Source organism: Pyrus communis, chromosome 13 (assembly GCF_041283825.1).
Source record: "Pyrus communis isolate YQ-2024b chromosome 13, ASM4128382v1, whole genome shotgun sequence".
Classification (NCBI taxonomy): Eukaryota; Viridiplantae; Streptophyta; class Magnoliopsida; order Rosales; family Rosaceae; genus Pyrus; species Pyrus communis.
The window spans coordinates 20,448,882-20,467,498 of NC_142577.1; the positions used below are offsets into that span (position 1 = coordinate 20,448,882).

An 18,617-nucleotide genomic window follows, 5' to 3' on the forward strand; every position below is an offset into this window, starting at 1 on the left:
ATAAAGCACCTATTACACTCAAATATGGTACTTCTGGACTAATGACCAGTTCATCATCTTCTTTTGGATAGAATGGATCTTTCTTAATGCCCAAAGAACGAACGATCATTGGCGTGCTGAGTGGATAAGCCTTGTTCATGCCAAATCGCTTCAGGATTTTTTCAATATAAGCTGATTAATGGACCAAAATTCCACTAAAACAATGCTTGATCTGCAGGCTAAGATAAAATTTTGTTTTTCCAATGTCTTTCATTTCAAATTCGCTTTTCAGATATTTAACAGTTTTATTGAGTTCTTCAGGGGTTCCAACTAGGTTCATATCATCGACATATACTGCCACTGTAGCAAATCGAGAGTTGGATTTCTTAATGAACACACAAGGGCAAATGACATTGTTGATATATCATTCTTTAATCAAATACTCGCTGAGACGATTATACCACATTCGTCCAGATTGTTTCAGCCCATACAATGATCGTCCTAATTTGATTGAGAGTATACCTTAGGGTTTGTTAGTTGTTTCAGGCAACTTAAGTCCTTTTGGGACTTTCATATATATGTCACCATCTAATTCTCCATATAGATATGCGGTGATGACATCCATAAGTCGTATGTCAAGTTTTTTCAAAACCACTAAACTTATTAGGTAACGGAACGTAATTGCGTCCATTACAGGGGAGTATGTCTCCTCATAATCAATTCCAGGTCTTGCGAAAAGCCTTGTGCAACGAGTTGTGCTTTATATCTTACAATCTCGTTTTTCTCATTGCGTTTCATTGTGAATACCTATTTATAACCCACAAGGTTTACACCAGGCGGGGTTTGGACTACTGGTCCAAAAACATTTCGCCTTTCCAAGGTATTTAATTCTACCTGGATTGCATATTTCCACTTAGACCAATCTTGTCTATATTTGCATTCATCAAAAGAGCGGGGCTCAAGATCATCACTTAATATGATTTCAGTGACTATCGCGAATGCGAGCATGTCGTCGATGATTATTTCATTATGATCCCACAATTCATTAGTACAAGCATAGTTTATGGAGATTTCCTTGCTTTCATGTACCTCTGTTTCTTCAGGTACATGTGTCTCATCAAGGACATTTTCTTTTTCTAAAAGTACATAATCATGAATTATGGATACGTCATTCATTTTTTCTTCTTGAATGTTTTCATTTGGATTTAGTTCTGCCCTCGACTTTCTCTTTCAAGGGGCTGAATCTTTTGAACCTGGATGCCTACCACGTTTCAGGCGTGCACCAGATGAATCATTCGCCGCCACTTTATTTTGTCCAACAGGGACATCAATTCTTGCAGGTGCATTTGCAGCTGGTATATATCATTTTATCACTTTCATAGCATCATTAAATGCATCTAGCATTTGATTAGCAATACTTTGAAGATGAACGATCCTTTTCACTTCATTTTCATATTGAGTGCTACGTGGATCAAAATGAGATAAGGTGGGAACAACCCATGTCAGCTTTTTCCGTTCTTTTGGAACGATCTTTTCTCCCCCTAACGACGGGAAGACTGTCTCATCAAAGTGACAATCAGCAAAACAAGTTGTAAACATATCACCTGTCAGGGGTTCCAAATATCTAATGATAGATGGTGAATCAAAACCCACGTAAATTCCCAGTCGGCACTGGGGTCCCATTTTAGTGCGTTGTGGTGGTGCAAAAGGTACATAAACAGCACAACAAAAAACTCGTAAATGTGAAATGTTTGGCTGATGCCCAAACACGATTTGTATTGATGAGTATTGGTGGTTAGCTATAGGTCTCAATTAAACCAATGATGCAGCATGTAAGATGGCATGTCCCCATGCAAAAATTGGCAATTTTGTTTTCATAAGCAAAGTGCTGGATATTAACTGAAGCCGATTGATCAATACTTCTGCTAAACCATTCTGAGTATGGACATGAGGAACAGGGTATTCAACATCGATCCCCAATGTCATGCAGTAATCATCAAAGGTTTGAGACATAAATTCACCAGCGTTATCAAGTCGAATTGACTTAATGGGGTAATTTGGGAACTGTGCTCGCAACTTAATTATCTGAGCAAGAAATCTTGCAAAAGCTATATTTCAAGTAGATAAGAGACAAACATGTGACCATCTGATACATGCATCAACCAAAACCATAAAATATCGAAATGGTACACAAAATGGTTGAATCGGCCCATAAATATCTCATTGAATTCTTTGCAGAAATGATGGGGATTCAATATCAACCTTTAATTGTGATGGTCTAATTACCAACTTCCCTTGAGAATAAGCCTTGCAAGGGTTATCATTTGAGATAGCAATGTGTCTGCTCAATAATGGATGTCCATTAGAGTTGGTAATGATTCCACGCATCATGGTAGATCCTAGGTGACCCAGATGGTCATGCCAAAGCATGTAAACTTTTGAATCAATGAACTTCTGGTTCATGACAGTATGTGATTCAACTATTTTTATGTATGTATAATACAGTCCACTCGTCAAACCACACAACGTCTTTAATATACGTTTTTGGGTATCATTGGAGGTAATGCATAAATACTCCACATTTTCTGCACTTTTTGTTTCAATGTGGTAAGACATACGTTTAATTGTGATGGTCTAATTACCAACTTCCCTTGAGAATAAGCCTTGCAAGGGTTATCATTTGAGATAGCAATGTGTCTGCTCAATAATGGATGTCCATTAGAGTTGGTAATGATTCCACGCATCATGGTAGATCCTAGGTGACCCAGATGGTCATGCCAAAGCATGTAAACTTTTGAATCAATGAACTTTTGGTTCATGACAGTATGTGATTCAACTATTTTTATGTATGTATAATACAGTCCACTCGTCAAACCACGCAACGTCTTTAATATACGTTTTTGGGTATCATTGGAGGTAATGCATAAATACTCCACATTTTCTGCACTTTTTGTTTCAATGTGGTATCCATTTAAACGTATGTCTTTAAAACTCAACAAATTTTGAGTACATCGAGTAACATACAACGCATTATGTATAGACAATATTGTTCCATTTGGTAACATAATATGGGCTTTCCATGAACCTTTAATCACATCTGATTACCCTGATATTGTTGTTACCCTTACTTTTGTAAGCATCAACCCTGAGAAATACTTTTGATCTCGAAGTATTGTATGCGTGGTTACACTGTCTGCAAGACAAATATCTCTACTATTTCTCAAGTTTTGAGAGTGACCATAGTTTTTATCCATGCTCTCTGAGTAAGGGAATCACAGTTAAAGACAAGTTATAACAGGAAATTTAAATGTCATATTTATTGAATCTGAAATGCTAGTTTTTAAACTACAAGTTCAACATAATAAAAGTACATCAAAGATCAATGATTCAATCGGACCGGTATACTTCATTTCCCTTTTCCACCATGAAGTCTGAGACCTTTAGTTGGGTTGTGTTCAACTGCCCTGATAAGTCACACATTGGATCAGGTATATCCATTGGTTTAGCCTGGTAGAGAAAATTAGTCTCGACACCCTTCTCCTTGAGGAAGGCTTGATACAGATCCACCAGATGTTTTAGGGTACGACAAGTACACGCCCAGTGCCCATCGCCACCACACATATGGCAGGCTCCATTAGAGTTTTTAGGAGCATTGTTCATACGAGCTTTACCTTTGTAGCGATTTTCATTTTTAAAGCTCCGGCCTGAATTATGCCTCGGAACCCGGTTGTGAAACTGGACACTATCATTCTTGCCTTTCTCGTTCCATCGTCCTCGCATGTAGCCACGTCCTTGTTTATGATTATTGCCACCAGAGGATGCGGCACGCACTTCGAGGGAAGCAATATTCACTTCTAGGAATGATGGTTTTTCAATAGGAACTCATTGTTTTGTTCAGAAACCAAGAGCACAGATATCAGCTTGCTGTATTCAGTGAGGCCTCGCACTCTATACTGCTGCTAAAGGAGCACGTTAGAGGCATGAAATGTGCTGAAAGTCTTTTCCAGCATATCTTTCTCAGTAATGATATCCCCACAAAGCTTCACCTAAGAGGTAATTCTGAACAACGCAGAATTGTACTCAGCTACTGACTTGAAATCCTAGATCCTTAGGTCAGTCCATTCATAGCGAACATTTGGAAGAATCACCGTTGTCTGGTGATTGTATCTGTTTCTTAATGCCTTCCAGAGAGTTAACGGATCCTCAACCGTTAAATACTCGCTCTTTAGTCCCTCATCAAGATGGGGACGAATAAAGATCATGGCCTTCGCCCAATCTTGAGAGGAATAGCTGTTTTCTTTCCTAATGGTATCTCCAAGATTCCCTGCTTCCAAATGGATCTTGGTATCCAATACCCAAGTAAGGTAATTCTTCCCAGTAATGTCCAGGGCAGCATAATCAAGCTTTGCCAAGTTCACCATTTTCTTTTCTGAGAGAAAATTGAGATGTGTAAGAACTTGCAATAATATGTAATCTGGGGGATGTAGTGTTAGAACTTATGTTTCTTACAAGTTCTTCATTTTGATCTTCAGGCCAAAATGATAAGCACTCGAAACTTCTGGCTTGAAATTTACATGATGAATAAGGAGGGTGATTGTACCGCACCATTCTCATAACATATGATGGGCGATTATTCCACACCACTCAAGTAGCATGAAAATTTAAATATGCAAAGCAAGGTGGGCGATTATACCGCACCACCTAAAATTGTAATGAAATTAAGCAGCAGCAGACAAATTTAAATATACAAGGTATGATGGGCGATAATACCGCTCCACCTAAAATTTGCAGTAAAATTAGATCTGCAGTCCAAGATAGGCGATGATACCGCACCATCATGGATTGCAGTAAGAATAAATTTGCAGTTCAAGATGAGCGATTATACTGCACCATCTTAGATTGTAGTAAAATTAACATAAATAAATACTGGGTTAGTAATCAAGATCTACACCAAACAAGAAATCAAAGATATATGTAACTGTTAGGTTGAGAACTAAAAGTAAGCATGGTGCAAACAGTTCTTTGCGAGGGTATATCCAGCAGTTGAGGTAGAGGAAAAAGATGAATGGTAAAATTCTTAGAGGAAACATTTTTTCTATCGGCGAAGAGAAATGAGGAATAGTTATATTTAGAGAGTCACGCTGATAACGTGTTATAAATAGGTAAAAGTTAGAGAGATAACCTTTACTAGTAACAGAAGCGAAGCAGGTGTAAAATATCACATTATAATTGTAACGTAAGGGAATGACTAATAAAAGTGGAAGGAATAGAAACTAATGTTATTTATTCTTCCCTTCTTTCTCTTCTCTATATATATTGATAGTAGTCGGAGTGCTCTATTTATAGAGCAACTCCGTATTATTACAAGTTGAAAATTTACAACACACCTTTTGACAAATGATCTCCTTCATTTCCAAGTCCACATTCATCTGTCAAGGATTTCAATATTACTGTGGGCATTCATTACCTACTAGCATTTTCAACATAATTATGTATCTAATGAATTTTTTCTTTTTTACTTTTTGGGTATACAATTTAGGCATACCCATATAGGCTTGTTCGATCATGTTTTGGAATTAGTTACTGTAAACGCCTCCAATTTAAGCTCAATGAGACGTGTCCATTCATCTGTTTCTAATCTTGAATTTCTAAACATCCATGAAAGAGCTGAAGAATTGCAGAAATAAGAAACACAGAAAAGCTTAAGGAAGAAGAAAACTATTCTCAATTGTGTTTCGCTTTCTCTAGAAAAACAGTTATTACAATACCGATTTAGTCTTAGAAATAGATGGAAAATGCTATTTATACAAGTGAATTAAAACCATCTAGCTTATCCCATACGCTACTGCACATGTGGTAATGCTAACATGGCAATCTAATCTACCAATATTACATGCTTATCTAATAGAATTGATATGAGAGAAGCTACGGAAATGGATCTTAGAGTGTCTCTATGGTTTTACAGGTCTTACGTATTCATTTAGTCATTGTAGAGATATGTATAGTAGTAGTTACCGACCCTTCACGCACCTTTGTGATAGTCGGTGCTTAACTTAATAGTACACTGTCTCTATTAATTTTGTTGGAGGAAGTCATGAATTTAAATCTCCTTAAAGATGGATATTGAATAAGAAGGAAGAAAGAGCCTCATGAATTCCAAAATTCCAGAAATGTTTATGATCACATATTATTAACCATTACAAACTCACGCTATATTACAATAAGAGAGAGCTAGCATATATTATAAGTACAATTAATAAAGGATGTTTGGATCACAACACTCAGGTCCGCGCATACACACACACATACATACATACGCGCGTACAGAAAATGTTTCTCAAGCGTTAAGTAGGTGTCTCTGATACTAATTGAAACTGTGGTGGTGGGCTGATCCGTTTGGAGGAGATCCTTTTGTAAAGAGTGATGACGGAGGTCCAGAGAAGCAAGACAAGCAAAATGGAGGCTACCAAGGAAACCCCGAAAGAGACCCCGAGATGTCGACAGAATTTGTTGTAAGCATAGCAGGAATCCGACCATGTAAAATCTTCATTGCCCCTTAGCAAGATATATGCAACACTTCCAGCAGTGCCTGTGGCCGATGCTATGATCCCCAATATCAACTGTGTCACATATTTTGCCCAGATTAGTTATACATACACCTTTATTTTTACGTGGATGTTTGTTCTTACTATACAAAAGTAATCGCCAGATCGTGAATATGGATCGTTGGTAAATTTGATTAATGATTGGATGTATAATTTAAATTCAGTCTATTATTAGCATAAGCACAGAGAGAGAGAGAGAGAGAGAGAGCTAACCACATCAAAAATCGCAAAAAGGACCAAGACTGCTGAGGAAGCTGGTGCTAAGATAACTAAAAAGGATGTGAACATGGTAATGAGACCATAAAGCCCTGAAAGAGATAATGCTGCAACGTAGTATCTGCACGCACGTACGGTTTCATTAGTTTCAAATTAAGGTTTCGGTGCAACTTAAACTTGCTCTCAATTCTTCAAACCTAAAAAAGGAGAAGCATACTCAACTAATATATGCATACTGAAATCTGTGCCGGGTCTCTCATTTGTTACTTCGCAGGTTGATCGATCTAGGATACAAAATAATTCGATAATAAAATACGTTGTCGCTACTCACAAAAGTGCACGTCTTACGTAAAGTTATCATGTTCCCTAATCGTCCTTATAGGTGGGGAAATAGAAACTCTCTACTTTTTGGGACGAATGTTAAGTTGTTGCAAAAATTCTCAATGTTAATCTCAAAAAGTTTAAGATCGTTATCACCCAAATAAAATGTTTCAAGACTGAGGATGGGTGAAAGTCAGATCAAATTAGGCCAAGAGAAAATGAGCCAACCAAAAAGAGGGTGTATGAGAAAATGAGTTAACGAATTAAAAAGACAAGGGCAAACGATCACACAAGCAAAATTTAGTTGGGCAGGTTCGGGCCTATCAATAAAACCCTAAACCCGAAATGCCAAAAATGTGTTTGATAATGCTTAACTGAAACAACGAAAAGTTTAAACGTAAGTACATGATTCATCAAACTTACATGAAGGCCGGTGATTGAGTAAATTTAAAGGAAAGGGTTTCGTAGTAAGTTTGGCTGCTGTCAGTGTACCAATCTTCAGATTGCTTGCTACTTAACATGAACACAACACCAATCACAGATGCTGCAATCAATAAGCTCCTGAGAAGCAAACTGAAGCAGAAGTAAATCACGGGCTTGTTACTTGTTCCCATCACTGTGATCGCGATCAGTCGATTTCTGTGGATCGATGCTATATGCTTCAAATACTGGCGCAATTGCCTCAATGAAAAATGTTGTTGGTTTTTAAGTACCAGATTATGGTCAGGAACATGTATACAAGCTATTTATGAAGAATGGGTTCAGAGGAATTTTAAGTTGACATTCTCTGCCGTGCTAATGAAGTTAATTAGTTATATATCTGAGTTGTTTACTGTTGGTTGCATACTGTATGTCAAACTTCTTTATCATCTCTTCGGGCCTGGCTGACATGATTATTTCATTTTTTAAGGTTGTGGTAATTGTTATTCTAAAAAAATCATTTTGCACTCTAATTTTTTTTTTGAGAAAATACATTTTTGAGTACACAATAAAAAAAAGTGCCAATCAGCTCACCCTTTTTTAATAATTCTTTTATATTTGAAGTTAATTTATGTGAAATTTGTTAATGGGATGGTTGACATAGTATGTTTTGTAGACTTTCAGTTGGTCTTATAGGCCTCGGTGACAGGGAGGATTGTTCTGGAATTTTAAGTTGACATTCTCTGCCGTGCGAATGGAGTTAATTAATTATAATCTGAGTTGATTACTAGTAGTTGCATACTATATGTCATGGACGGAGCTAAAAAATATTTTAGTGAGTCAACTTCGAATGATGAATTTAAATTAAAATTTTGAAAGAATGCTATCAACTTATTGTCCAACATGATTTGAGTAACTAGTGTTTAGAATGGTAAATTTGTAAACCATTAGCTAATGAGAAAAATTACATGGCTCGAAAGGGTAAGAGGGTAGGAAAAATATAGAACGTGAGAGGGTATTTTGGGTTTAGTGTTAAATTGAGGCTTCATTTAGGAGTATATGGGTAATTTACAGTTTTAATTAGACCATTTTTCATGGCAAAAAGAGTTGAATGGGGGCAGCTGTCATTAGTGGGCACATGCTACCCTGCCAGTGCTATATTTGAAACTTAATTATTTATCATCTCATGGGACCTGGCATGATTATTTCTTTTTCTAGGTTGTTGTGATTGTCATGCCCCGATCTCGAAATATGTTTAGGTTCAACGTGATGTCAGAAAGTACCTATTCAACTATCTGAAGGAAGATTTGTGAAAAACAAGTTCATTTGAGCAACATCAACAACATGCAATTAACAATTAAAAGGTGGAATCATGTTTATATGCACTCAAAAACAAAACTTAACCCATGAACTTCAAAGCCTAGTAGATAGGTGAACCAAGACTCAACTCAAAACAAAGTGAGTTGAGAAATCAATACCTTTGTAGATTCCTCTTTGCATAAGCAAAGGCTAATCACCCAAAGAGAGGGCCTTCATTCCTTGCATCTTAGATCCATGGATTTGGATGGATGAAAAGGTTTCTCCAAGTTCCCAAAATTGAAAACCTCTAAGTCTCCACACCAAGGCATATTGTAGAAGAAATGAGTGACCTTGGAGGAGTTTGATTGCTAGATGATCCCTCCAAGGTGGTTGAAATTTTAGAGAGAAAAGAGAGCTTGTGTTCTCATCCTTTCCCCAAAAATTACCCTTAATGAATTTTGGCTATTAAGTCATACTTATTCCTTAATTCATTTGAGTGGCAAACTTGTAAATAAGTCCAAAACCACTCCTTCTTTAACATGGGATTTATTGGGCTATTTGGGCCTTTGTGAATCATTATTCATTAAGTTGTCACACAACTTAAGTCAATGGACTTGACGTTCGAAGCCCATTGGGCCTTAAGGTCCAAAACTATCCCGAGGTCTTTTAACGAACTTATTCGTTTGATTAATAATCATATTAATTAATCCTTGCCATAAATAATTAAACCATTTAATTATTCTTACTCATCTCCGTTGAATCTTCAATCTCTACCTTACACGGTGTACGATCCATTAGGTTCCTTTTAGCGAGGCAGTGGGCGATTCAAACTCTTTCAAATCGATTGTGAATTGGAACTTACTTTCAATTCTCCCGTTAGTGATAATACACTTTTAGGGCTTCCACAAACCATGGTTGACGCCTAGCAGCATGTCATGGTTACCCAAGCTAATCAGAAGAGGTGGAGAACCTATTCAGTTTTAGGATTACAAATGCAATACGGTCTTTCTCTAATACAATACTCTTGACCACATTGTTTGGTTTGATAGTTTATTCATGTCTACTATCCAATGTGAGTCTTGTGCTTATATGATTATCTTGAATGTGATTTGGAACACATTCCTAAATCTCATTCATACTCTGGCCAGAGATTCTAAATCATATCATAGAGTATTCTCCCTCAATCAGTTTGAAGGTTAGAGATCCCTTGTTGCGCATTCACTTGTCTCCATGGCTAAGTGGCTTAACCCCAACGATGCCATGGACACCCTCCTGATGGAGTGACTTTGACATAATCAAAGATTAAGGACCTAACCACAAGACAACTGTGATGCCTCAGGTCAAAAGACTAATTTGCATTATCCCAACCATGAGTTCTCATGTGACATGAATATGAGAACTCTTCGTTGATCGTGTTCAGTGAACTCATTTTCTATTGAGCACCTACGTACTTGTCTTGATGTCACACACACCAATGACTCGAGACTAGTCACTCTCCCTGAGAGAAGACATAGCACGTACTGATCTTAACGGACTGTCAATGCCCAATTGACAATCCTATGATCAGGAACGTTTAGGATGTGTCAACGAAAGAATGGTCTCATGAATCTAACTTCTTTAGATCGCATTCTTCCAATCACATATTCCTTGGACTTATCGTTTAAGCATATAACATTTATATGAGACGGCTCAAACAATAATCTTTGCCCTTTACATTAAACTAGATTAGTTTAACATGTGAAATGTCCATAAAGTATCATCATATGATTGGTTTTAGGGCACATTTCCAACACTATCATGTTTCGCTTCCGAGACATGTCCAAAACAACCCAACGGTTCAATAGCGTAGCAACTTTTCTATTTCATGACTACATCTAACTTCTGTGTTAGACTGCCTATGTAACCTAAGGCGAGATCAAGCATTTCGTTGTTCATTGTTTGTTAAACTCCGACATTTCCCATGGTACTTTCTAACAGACAACATAGAGTTCTATAATCATTCAATGGAACTCGACAAGCATAATTGATTAGCACTACAAAAAAATATATGGGCACTGTGCACAAAAAGTTATTTGTGCCCTTTGAGGCCTAAGGACACCAATATATGGGCTCATAGATCAATAGCAACAGTGCAGCAACCAAAATTGTATATGTGCCCTCTTTGGGCATGCCCCTTGATGAAAGAGCACAATAAGGTGTTCGTGTCAAAGGGGCAAGCACAAACAGTGGTTCATTTGTGCCCCGTTCTGACAACTTTGTCAGATAAGCTTTTCTAGCCATGTTGGCACTTTTATTGTAATTGTGCCAACATGAATTAATTAATAAATAAAAAATCAAAATTTGAAAAATTGAAACTAAATTGAGGAAATGAAAAAAATTTAAATTTTCATGAAATGAAGAAAGCCTACAACCATGAAACAAACTTTCACTTTCTGAATCTCACAAACATATATTGTAGTGTTACATATCTTGTCTCTAATACAAAAAGAACTTGAAGGCAAACATTTTTTGACAGATGCTTCTTCCCCAGCAGGCCTTGCACCTCATCAAATCTTTGCTGCTCCATAAATGAATTAACCAGATGACATGCAATATATGGACCCTCACAGAAGTCGTGAATATCAAATGCAAAGATAAAATGGAATTAATGCTATTAACAGCGACCATGGCTAAAAATTGTTGAAGACCAACTAACATAATCTCTAGCTTGATGTCAGTGAGTAAAAGACTCACTCAGCTAAAATAGACTACAATATTCATCAGAAGCCAACACAAATATAGTCAAATTCAAAACACAATCAATCCAAATTACACCTAAAAAGAGTTAATTAAAATCAGTACCTATAAGTTCCAGATCTGCCATAGCAATGATTCATGTTCCTCACTTCGGGTTGTAAAAGTAACTTCTGGTTTGGAGATAATACATTCAGTTCATGGTCACCTGAATCAAAGAAATATGTAAGTATGCGTATTATTTATGGTCAAGTGAGTTGCTTATTTTAATCACATACCTAGTAAATATTTGTTTAAGTTGGCATAGACGGTATAACGATATTGCATTTTCCATGATGAAACTTGTATGGTTCCAATAAGAATAAAAATAATAAAACTAACATGATTAAACACTTTTGGTTTCATCTATCCAATTACTAAATCCTCTTCTTTCAATGCTGCCACACCATAAAAGAAAAAGTAAAAAACGAATAAATACTTAAGATATTGGGGGAGGGGTGGAATCAAGACAGCTCCTAATAAATCAATAAAAAAAATTTATGCTTTTCCAAAAATTGAAGATCCAAAATCCTAAAATTCTAAGCAACATGGCTCCGTAAATATAATAATAGATGTGAAATTCTTCCCCACAAATACAGAATACGAACCAGCAATTGGAGCATGACAAGGGCAGGGCCTTTGAGGTTGCGGAGACAAAGAGAACAAGGCTCTAAACACCCCAATATGAGTTGGGTCGGGTAACCAGCCACCACTGCGACCTAGCACATCTCTGCACACCACTGCGACGCCAAGAAGTCTGCCGCAATGTGTGGGGGTGTGTGTGGGTGGTTTAAGGGGGTAGAGAGAGAGTGTGTGTGTGGTGGGTGAGTTAAGGGAAGAGAGAGAGAGAGAGAGAGAGAGAGAGAGAATTGGGTGCGGATTGGTTAAGGGGACAGAGAGAGGGTGTGTGGGGTGTTGATGGAAAAGGGAGGGAGAGAAAGTAGGGAGCATTTTTACTCACTACCATTTGGTGTATTGTATGTTCACCATCCTATTTATCACTGTTAGATGAGTTTAAAAAAAATAATTGTGTCTTTTGAAGTAATATATAGACACAAATAATCTATTTGAATCCATTGTTTTTAAAAAGTTGAGAAAGAAAAATATTTGTCCCAACTTTGCAGACAATGGGACACATTAGTTGGTGCCCTTATAGAAAAGGAAACAAATACAACTTTTTGTGTGTAAAATTTGTTCTATACCCACAAAATAAATAATTGTGCCCTTAATTTTGTATTTAAAGGCCTTTTTTTTTTTTGTAGTGTAGATTCAAGACTACCTAACGAAACCATATATGTACCAGGATTGTCATTTCATCTTTTGCAGATATCACACTATTTTCCAACAATAGTTCCACAAGCACGACAATTAATTGATTTAATGAATCAAAGATGCATAATAGTAACATCTAACTACGTTAATGAATCATTAAGATCAAATCATTTCAGTAAGGTTAATAAAGTCAACCTCCATAAAGTTTGCCGTACTTGAAGTCCAAATATCTAGCATTGTATCCTTAAGTTACAACCACAAGCATAAACTTGAGCAACTTATATGCATAAGAATTTAGGGTTCTAGACCAACTCAAAGGAACTAATAGGAAGTGGGATTCGGGACCCACTCAACAGAATCCAGATTGAGTAAAGTTCCGTACAAACTCAATGAAACCAAACAGGAAGTGGGATTATGGACTAACTCAACAAAGTCCAAGGAAGACAGGATTCATGATCACTCAACGAAACCAAATAGGGAAGGGGATTGTGGACAACTCAACAGAATCCAACTCTAGAAAGCATATAGTCCCCTGGATTAACTAAGCAAGACCACCTACAGATCTAACATGACTAAGTAAACAGTGACCCTCCAATGTAGATTAACCAAGCAGAGTCACCCCCCTTTAAAATGTATATGGTCTTCTTGTGGATTAACCAGCATAAATTCTGACAACGTGGTTCCCCAATGCGGATTAACCAAGCGAAACCACCTATCACTACTAGAATTTTGGCTAAAGGCCACTCTTTTCATTGGTGTCTATTGTCAAGTGTGGACAATCTCATTGGTGGCAAACCTCAATGGCCACCAAGCAACCACTAAACTAGAGAACATGGCCTATGTAGAGGACTCTATTATAACAATGGCTACCAATATTGCATTGGTGCCATCTGCACACAATGCCACTCTAATTCACATTGGTGGCAAAGTTGCAAAATAATATTTAAAAAAAAAAAAAAAAAAAAAAAAGGATGCTTCCAAGGGCACCCAGATTTGAATATAGTATTTCCTTTTTTTTTTTTTTTTTTTGTGAGGATCCAAATTGTAATATCTTTGATATAAGAATATACTACAAATTTTCATAACTGATCTTTTATACAATTTTGCACAAATGTTGGTAACGATGAGTGGTAACAAATAGACTAAAAATTTAGAATCAATGAAGGTCTAAATGACAAAAGCTTCCCTTACCGAAATCACAATTCTGTTACAAGATTAAGCTACTTTAGACTTACATTTGCTCCTTACACAAAGATAATAGCTTCCTATATGCATAGCACCATTTTAACTGATACAAAGTGCTCGTTTTTTGAATCCTTGTAGCATCTTTGCTCCAAGTTATTAGTGATCTGTAGGGGAGAAAATGGAAACACATGAGATGGAATATAGAAATAACTAGCAAGGGAGCCTGCGCAATGTTGTGGGTTTTAAAACCGTATAAAACATGTGAAACTCTATTTATATACATGTAGAAATATCAAATCTATTCGTACTCTTGATACATGATATTAAGAAAGTTTTACAAAGTTTGACATTAAGGAGGAATATAAGGAGTAAAGAAACTCTTTAATCTCAACAACTACAGTCTGACAATTAAAAGTTTGAGCAACAGAGTATGCATGCTTGACCCAACATTTCACCATCTAAACAATAAAAGGACTCAAAATATCAGTCAATTATATACATGAGTTTTTTATTCTATTTATTAAATAGATGACACAAATATCCACTTTGGTTGGATCAATGATTCGAAAATCCATTACATCTTCATAGTTTCATAGTTTCCACTGTCAACCAAATTTGCAATCACTTAAAAGTTATCAATTCTTTATAAAGTATGATGGCTTACCGTAACTTCAATGTCTTGAAAACTTTATTTAGTGTGCAGACTTGCATGACTAATAACTTGAACAAAAACATTTGATTGTCAGTAATAGTGACAGATATAAGGAAGGGAAAAACAAACGATGGAAGATAGAATTTTGGATAGCTGATGATTAGCAAATGTGATTACCATGTGAAAGAAAAAAAAAAATTATAAGCAATTGAGAGCGAGATTGAGATAGAAAGACACAGATGTTACACTTTTATCGTATGAAAGACAACTTCATATGTATACTCTTAACTGGAAGATTGAAAACCATGCTATATCCAAAACTAAAGAGAATAGTAATGTCACAGCATAAGGAGAAAAAGAAGGAAAAGAACATACTTTCCAGCTTCACCAAGTATACACTTAAGGTTCTCCACTGAATGATCCTCATGTAGGTTCTCTACCAAATCAGTGCACTATAATGCACAAATTAGATGCTTGAAGTTTCCGAAAAATAATACATAAAAAAATTAAGAACAAAAACTTAAAAAAATTAAAATCAAGTTAGAAAGGATACCTTTGCTATCAACTTTTCTGTGACCGGTAACAACAAAATTTAACTAAGACTGCAGTTTATGTAAAAGCTCCAAATTTATTTCACAAATCAACGAAAAGAGCTTTAGAGAATGACAGATTACCAAAACCAAAAGAGAAACTAAGATTTGGAGTTAGCTTTATGAAGAGATTACATGTAACATAAAGATGAAATAAGACCAACCAAAACACAATAAATAAAAATGAATTCCATGATAATACTACCAGACTAATTATGGAGTAGTAGCAAGTAACGATGATAAGAAATTACCAGAGTTTGGCTCCAAAACAGGGCACTGTATTCTTATAGTTGCCACGATCCCTCAATCTGCTTTCTCTAACCTTGAAACATATTAAAACAAACAGCAAATCAACCTTGAAGCATATTTCAAGCATAAAACAAACACTAAAAACAAATAGTTTTCCAGTTTCTAGACTCCGATCATAGAATACAAGAAGAGCTCTCAGACATTACAGAGTAATCACATATGTTAAATAGTATTTCACAACAATGTATATATGTATATTTCAATAATAATTACAGCTACTAGAAACAAGTAACAAATTAAGAAGTGGAACATTAACAACTTACTTCTTCATCAGTATTACAATTGCCCACACTCAAATTAATAAACAAACATACTTCCACAATTCAACTTTTTATCAAACTTTAATCAGATAAATAAAATTATTGCCAAAGAACTTGTTAACTCACCTTCAAACCATTCGCCATTTCCATCTTCTACTCCATAGTTAATTCTTTCCACCCCTTGACTGTCAATGGAGCGCTACTTGATCTTTAATTACATCAAGCAAAAAAAATCATTAGTATTAAAATAAAAAGACTGAACATAAAAAATTTCAATCACTTACCCCTTGCATGTAAACTCATGGTTGAGGCTGACGAGGCTTTCTGGTTGCAATGGTTTTTGTTGTGGTGATGGGTTTGAACCAACTTCGACCTCATCACACCCATTGCCGACCAATCCCTAACAAGTTCTCATCAAAATTCCTCGAAGTTTCAATTTTTGAACCAACAAAAGCTAAACATTAACAGAAAAGCATCAACAACCAAATAGTATCAACCCAATCAAAAACCATAAAACCCAGAATTCCAATTACCATATTACGCATCAAAATCACCCACCCAGACTCCAATTAGTCCTTATCGACAAAGGAAAGCATCCCAACGTAGTACTCAAGACTGTCGGAGGTCCAACTCCGGCAGGCTGGGCCATAGGGTCACCGTTTCTTAGATCTGAAATTGAGGAAATTTAGCTACAAATTTGTAGAAACTAACTTGGAGGTTGGAAAGATGACGGGAAGAGGATTATGGAGGTATAATATGATGGTCATTAGCAACCAGTGGATGGCGTCACTGTCTCATGAGAAGAGGGGGAAAGAGGATACGGGAGGGAGGAGAGTGAAAGGAGAAGGGAAGAGAGACAGAATGAAGGGGGAAGAGAGGAGATAGAATGTAGGAGAGGAGTTTGTCTTTTGTTAAAGGGGAGAGAACATTAGTAGCTTTTTGTTTTCAGTTTTTTTTTTTTTAATTGTATTTTGCACGAAAGAGCCTAGCACCGATCATTGGTGGCTCTCAACTTAAACGCCACCAACCTCAGCCTAAAAGACACCAAAAATAAACAACAGTGGTATTCTTTTTTACATGGCCACCGATAGCAAATGGTGTCTTTACAATGGTGTCCTATAGCCCTTTTTCTAGTAGTGTATGGAATAATGTGATCAAGTAGACAGTGACATCTAAATGCGGGTGACATCTAAATGCGGATTAACTAGATGGAGTCCAGGCGGAACCATAGACATGCCTGCTACAGTGTTGTTCCCCAATGTGGATTAACAGGTGGAACCATCTAAGAAAATAATGTAATTGGATAGGCAATGACCCCTCAATGTGTATTAACCAGGCAAGATCACCCCTAAAATACATATGGTCCCCTTATGCGGATTAACTAGGCATGATCATAAGCATACACATAATAGTTCGGTCTCCCAATGTAGATTAACCAAGCATGACCATCCATGTACCACACTGTTACATGGTGTAGTCATATCATCACACATCTTACATCATACATCATTTCAACATGAATCACAATTGTAAGCATCGATTCCACATGATAGATAAATATCTAACCACACAGACGTACAAGTTCTACGGAACAATTCTAATATAATCCCCGACTTATCTCTTCATACCAGTGGTTGCACATTATCATTATTGTCAACATGAAGCTTAAACACGTAAATTCCTGTAAAGTGCTACTTCCATGCAAACTGCAGTACATATGGTCTATTGACCAAGATAGACCCACTAGGCGCTATCGGGTCTTTAGTAATGCTAATTTCAGTACTTAAAAATGATTTGGGACATGTTGACCAAAAGCAACCCTCAATCAACTCAACAATCCTACGTAATCCGATTGAGAAGATCAACTTATCGAGTTTTCGATAGTAAATTTCTAAGGCTCTCGCATAATACGGACTATAACATGCTAAAATTTTATAACCATCCAACCAACTGAAGTTATCATTGCCCATTTGTAAGTTACGTGCAATAAAGCCAATACCGCCCATGGCCGAGACTACCAACCCCAATGTCAACTACATATACGTTGTTGGAAAGAAAAAAAAAAAAAAAAAAAACTGCCACGTATACATTAGTTTTGTGCTTAGTCAACCTCATTTGAAATAATAACATAAATTTATGCGGATGTAGCGCAGGTTATAGTAATTTTTTGAAGACCACTCAACTGTTATGTTATTTAATATTGTCACATAGTAAGAACAATTAGCAAATAAGTAAAGTTAGTTCGGTGTGTATTATGATTATTGTTTGAAAACATGTGACGTGGTCAAAAAGAGAGCAAGCTATATATGTTTCTGCATCTCAATTCTCAGTTCTCGGGTGATATCAGCTGGGTAATGGTATAGCAAGATGGCTGGATGGATTAACTACCTATATATGTTTCTGCATCTCAAATCTCGGGTGGGCTGCAGCACACCCCAGACAAGGTTGGGTCCGTGCCTGATCCTAGAGCAACATTAACTTGGAGATAGAGAGAGGGAGAGAGAACTAACCACATCAAAAAACGCAAAAAGGAGCAGCATTGTTGGGAAAGCTGGTGCTAATTAAGTAGATGACCAAACAAGAGGACAACTCAATAACGACGTTACAAGTGCCTGCCATAGATAATGCTACAACAAATTATCTGCACCGTTTTAGAGCATCTCCAAAAGAAATGGTAAAATCTTCAAATTAGCAATAACGGTAACAAAAAATAACATTAATGTTTTCCAATCGAGAA

The 18,617-nt window shown here is 36.5% G+C and overlaps 2 protein-coding genes across 2 annotated transcripts; both read right to left on the reverse strand.

Moving 5' to 3' along the window:
* Positions 1 to 3,938: 3,938 nt before the first annotated feature.
* Positions 3,939 to 4,400, reverse strand: LOC148691920 (uncharacterized). Its single transcript, XM_088683447.1, has 2 exons — positions 4,128 to 4,400; positions 3,939 to 4,025 (listed from the first exon to the last, which is right to left on the reverse strand). The coding sequence occupies exons 1-2, from the start codon at positions 4,398 to 4,400 to the stop codon at positions 3,939 to 3,941; spliced, it is 360 nt and encodes a 119-aa protein (XP_088539573.1).
* Positions 4,401 to 6,109: 1,709 nt separating this feature from the next.
* On the reverse strand, positions 6,110 to 7,910 carry LOC137736666 (CASP-like protein 1). The gene is made up of 3 exons (XM_068475902.2): positions 7,545 to 7,910; positions 6,798 to 6,921; positions 6,110 to 6,599 (listed from the first exon to the last, which is right to left on the reverse strand). Exons 1-3 carry the CDS (start codon positions 7,733 to 7,735, stop codon positions 6,324 to 6,326), a joined length of 591 nt encoding a protein of 196 aa, XP_068332003.2. The 5' UTR covers positions 7,736 to 7,910; the 3' UTR covers positions 6,110 to 6,323.
* Positions 7,911 to 18,617: the final 10,707 nt, after the last annotated feature.